General features: G+C 45.1%; 1 protein-coding gene across 1 annotated transcript; it reads right to left on the bottom strand.

Annotated features, from left to right (window-relative positions):
• Nucleotides 1-1,042: 1,042 nt before the first annotated feature.
• Nucleotides 1,043-4,815, bottom strand: LOC120045318 (5-hydroxytryptamine receptor 7-like). The gene is made up of 2 exons (XM_038990199.1): nt 4,370-4,815; nt 1,043-1,850 (listed from the first exon to the last, which is right to left on the bottom strand). The coding sequence occupies exons 1-2, from the start codon at nt 4,813-4,815 to the stop codon at nt 1,043-1,045; spliced, it is 1,254 nt and encodes a 417-aa protein (XP_038846127.1).

Here is a 4,815-nt window from a genome sequence, read left to right on the forward strand (position 1 = left end):
GGCAACTCCCACAATATCACAACAATAACACCATTTAGATGGCAACTCCCACAATACCACAACAATAACACCATTTAGATGGCAACTCCCACAATACCACAACAATAACACCATTTAGATGGCAACTCCCACAATACCACAACAATAACACCATTTAGATGGCAACTCCCACAATACCACAACAATAACACCATTTAGATGGCAACTCCCACAATACCACAACAATAACACCATTTAGATGGCAACTCCCACAATACCACAACAATAACACCATTTAGATGGCAACTCCCACAATACCACAACAATAACACCATTTAAATGGCAACTCCCACAATACCACAACAATAACACCATTTAGATGGCAACTCCCACAATACCACAACAATAACACCATTTAGATGGCAACTCCCACAATACCACAACAATAACACCATTTAGATGGCAACTCCCACAATATCACAACAATAACACCATTTAGATGGCAACTCCCACAATATCACAACAATAACACCATTTAGATGGCAACTCCCACAATACCACAACAATAACACCATTTAGATGGCAACTCCCACAATATCACAACAATAACACCATTTAGATGGCAACTCCCACAATATCACAACAATAACACCATTTAGATGGCAACTCCCACAATACCACAACAATAACACCATTTAGATGGCAACTCCCACAATACCACAACAATAACACCATTTAGATGGCAACTCCCACAATACCACAACAATAACACCATTTAGATGGCAACTCCCACAATACCACAACAATAACACCATTTAAATGGCAACTCCCACAATACCACAACAATAACACCATTTAGATGGCAACTCCCACAATACCACAACAATAACACCATTTAGATGGCAACTCCCACAATACCACAACAATAACACCATTTAGATGGCAACTCCCACAATATCACAACAATAACACCATTTAGATGGCAACTCCCACAATACCACAACAATAACACCATTTAGATGGCAACTCCCACAATACCACAACAATAACACCATTGTCACATTTAGATAACAGAGTGAGTCTTTTCAACCAGTTTGAGGGCCTGGTGCATCCCGTCGGCAGACAGCTTGCGGTTGATATTGCGGTAACGGCAGCGCAGCAGGTTGCTGTAGGTGGTCCTCAGGTCCCTGTTGAAGAAGGCGTAGATGAAAGGGTTGAGGAGGGAGTTGGCATAGCCCAGCCACAACAGGGTCCTCTCCACCCACAAGGGCACACAGCTAGGGCAGTCCGCCCTGCAGATGAAGGGTCTGGCCGTGGACAGTAAGAAGAAAGGCATCCAGCAGACACTGAAGGCCCCTACCACGATCCCCAGGGTGGCTGCTGCCTTCTGCTCCCGCTTGAAGATGGACATGTTCCTCCGGTTGCTCCTCATGAGGCGCGAGAATCGCGTGCACTCCTCCACCTCCCTGTGGAGCCTCAGGGCAGCCGACACACAGTCCACGTTGTCCTCTTCCTCCTCCTGTTCCTCCATGGCTTCCTCCTCTTCCCCCCGCGCCTCCTCCTCCCTGACCCGCGGGAAGCCCGTGATGGTGTGTTTGGCGGCGCTGAGCTTGGCGGCGCGGTAGATGCGGTAGTACATAATGAGCATGACGGATACGGGGATGTAGAACGCCACTGAGGTGGAGTAGATGGTGTAACCAAAGTCCTGGCTGATCAGACACACCTTGTTGTCGTTTACGTTCTGGGCCCAGCCGAAGAGGGGGGGCAGGGTGATGGAGGCGGAGAGGAGCCACACGGACAGCACCATCTTGGCCATGCAACAGCCATTCTGCCTCATAGGGTAGGTCAGAGGCTTGGTTATGCCCAGGTACCTCAGAAAAAAACAACAAAAATACATATCATTAATTAGCTGCTAAACATAAACTGTTTATACATACAGAACATACTACTGTAAATACATTACATGAACAGAAAACAACTTCCAACAGAAAACAAACACTGGGGAGTTATTCACCCCAAATGAACTATAGCTATTATAATAAGATACTGTATAACAATGTTATTATAATGTAGCCTACTACTACAGCTAGGCTATACTTTTGAGAATGGAATTCTGAACTCCTTACGCGCTTGTATTAATATTATTACAACAGGATAGGAGCAGAGTAGAGGGAGCAGCAGAGACAGGAGAGGAGCAGAAGCAGGGGGGGGAGTAGAGGGAGCAGCAGAGACAGGATAGGAGCAGAGTAGAGGGAGCAGCAGAGACAGGATAGGAGCAGAAGCAGGGGGGGGGGGGAGTAGAGGGAGCAGCAGAGACAGGATAGGAGCAGAAGCAGGGGGGGGGAGTAGAGGGAGCAGCAGAGACAGGAGGAGCAGAGTAGAGGGAGCAGCAGAGACAGGAGGAGCAGAGTAGAGGGAGCAGCAGAGACAGGAGGAGCAGAGTAGAGGGAGCAGCAGAGACAGGAGGAGCAGAGTAGAGGGAGCAGCAGAGACAGGATAGGAGCAGAAGCAGGGAGACAGAGTAGAGGGTGCAGCAGAGACATAAAGGGCTCGATCCCGCTGCAGGGGGGAAATATGGTTCTGGAAGCGAAAGTGTTACCCACTCAATTTACTATGTAAATATGTATGATAGATTTTTTGAATATATATTTTTTAATTTATTACATGAATTGGTGCACAACCCGTATGGGAATATTAACACACAATTTCATCAAGTAGCCTATGTGTGCACAAAACACAATTTTTATTTAACAAATTCAATGCAATTAACAATTAAATGCATAATTAACAATCATAATCAAATGGATTTAACCTTGTCAAACAACACAAACAATACACTTGTCCTTCTATGTAGGTAATAGCAGTGCTTCACCGGAGCTGGAGCTGAGTACCGGCACTTCGAATGTTCTACTGCTTGAGCTCCTGTCCCTCTTATAGAATATCAGCTCAAAAGTATTGTGGAGCTCCTGCACCTAAATATAAACAGTACTGGCACCCAAAATGAGTACCCCTGTTGTGCCGAAAATCTCCCCCCTGTCTGTCACGTTCCTGACCTGTTTTCTGTTATTTTTGTATGTGTTTAGTTGGTCAGGGCGTGAGTTGGGGTGGGCATTCTATGTTTTGTGTTTCTATGTTTAGGTCACTTGTAATTAGCCTTATATGGTTCTCAATCAGGGACAGGTGTTTGACGTTTCCTCTGATTGAGAACCATATAAAGGTTGGCTGTTCACAATGTTTGTTTGTGGGTGATTGTCTCCTGTGTCTGTGCACCACAAGGGACTGTTTCGGTTTGTTCGTTTGTTGTAGTCTGTTCCTGTTCCTGTTCGTGCGTTCTTCGTCATTTTGTAAGTTTCCAGGTCTGTCTACATCGTTTATTTGTTTTGTAGTGTGTTACAGAGTTTTCGTGTTTCGTCTTTTCTTTAATAAATCATTATGTATTCACAACCCGCTGCATTTTGGTCCTCCGATCCTTCTCTCCTCTCCTCGTCCGAGGAGGAGGAGGAAGAACTAGACTGTCGTTACACTATCAGAATCCCCCCCTTCGCGTTCTTCATTGCTGCGACTTGCTTGCTAGTTGAGATTTCTGCTCTTCGCTCCGTTGTCAGTTTAGCCTACATTTCACTGATCTTAGTAGCAGAAACCATTTTTGTTTGCAGTTTTCGGTTTGGCTATTTGTTTCAATATGGCGCCCTGGGCGAACCCCCCCTTTCAGCGCCCGTCCGCACCGGGGGGCGCCCCGTGCCATAGTTGTTCTGAAATGTTTATTGCTTGCCAACATTTTACTCCCTCTGTTTAATATAACACACACGCCTTAATTATTAATTTCGGTTACCTATCCTGACGTGAAGTTTGTTCTATAGAAAGTATTTGACTCTGATGTGTGCCATAGAAAGTATTTGACTCTGATGTGTGCCATAGAAAGTATTTGACTCAAGCCACAAAATGAAGGAAATTAGAAGGGGTGGGGGATTCTGGCAGGAGGGGTATTTTCGGCACGACACCCGCACCTATTTCAGTCCGTCAATCAAATCAAATCAAATGTTATTTGTCACATACACATGGTTAACAGATGTTAATGCGAGTGTAGCGAAATGCTTGTGCTTCTAGTTCCGACAATGCAGTAATATCTAACAAGTAATCTAACAATTTCACAACAACTACCTTATACACAAGTGTAATGGAATGAATAAGAATATGTACATAAAAATATATGAATGAGTGATGGTATAGAACGGCATAGGCAAGATGCAGTAGATGGTATAGAGTACAGTATATACATATGAGATGAGTAATGAAGGGTATGTAAACATTATATAAAGTGGCATTGTTTAATTAAAGTGGCTAGTGATACATGTATTCACTGGACAATAGGAGTTGGAACGGCACGTACCTGTCTATACTAATTACGCACAGCGTCATTATAGATGCAGTGCAACACATCACGTCCATGGCAATAAAAACATTGCAGAAGACTTGGCCAAAAACCCATTGCCCCCCAATAAGGTCCGTTATACTGACAAATGGCATAACTGCCAGCGCGATTGAAAGGTCGGCAACCGCCAGAGACACGATCAGATAGTTGGACGGCTGCCGCAACTTTTTCACGAAACACACCGAAATCACCACCAGCAAGTTCCCGCAGATAGTAAACACCGTGAGCGTGGTGAGGATCGCTCCAATAAATACTTTCTCCACCTTGTCGTAGTTCCGAATTTGTTCCCCGCACCTGGTGCCATTATCCATCAGCAGAGTTGAAGACTGCGAAGTGGCGGACACCACCTCCACCGCCTCTTGCACAATCTTCAGCAAGTGTGGAACGAGCGCCTCCGAAATCAT

This window comes from Salvelinus namaycush, chromosome 4 (genome assembly GCF_016432855.1).
Source record: "Salvelinus namaycush isolate Seneca chromosome 4, SaNama_1.0, whole genome shotgun sequence".
Taxonomy (NCBI): domain Eukaryota; kingdom Metazoa; phylum Chordata; class Actinopteri; order Salmoniformes; family Salmonidae; genus Salvelinus; species Salvelinus namaycush.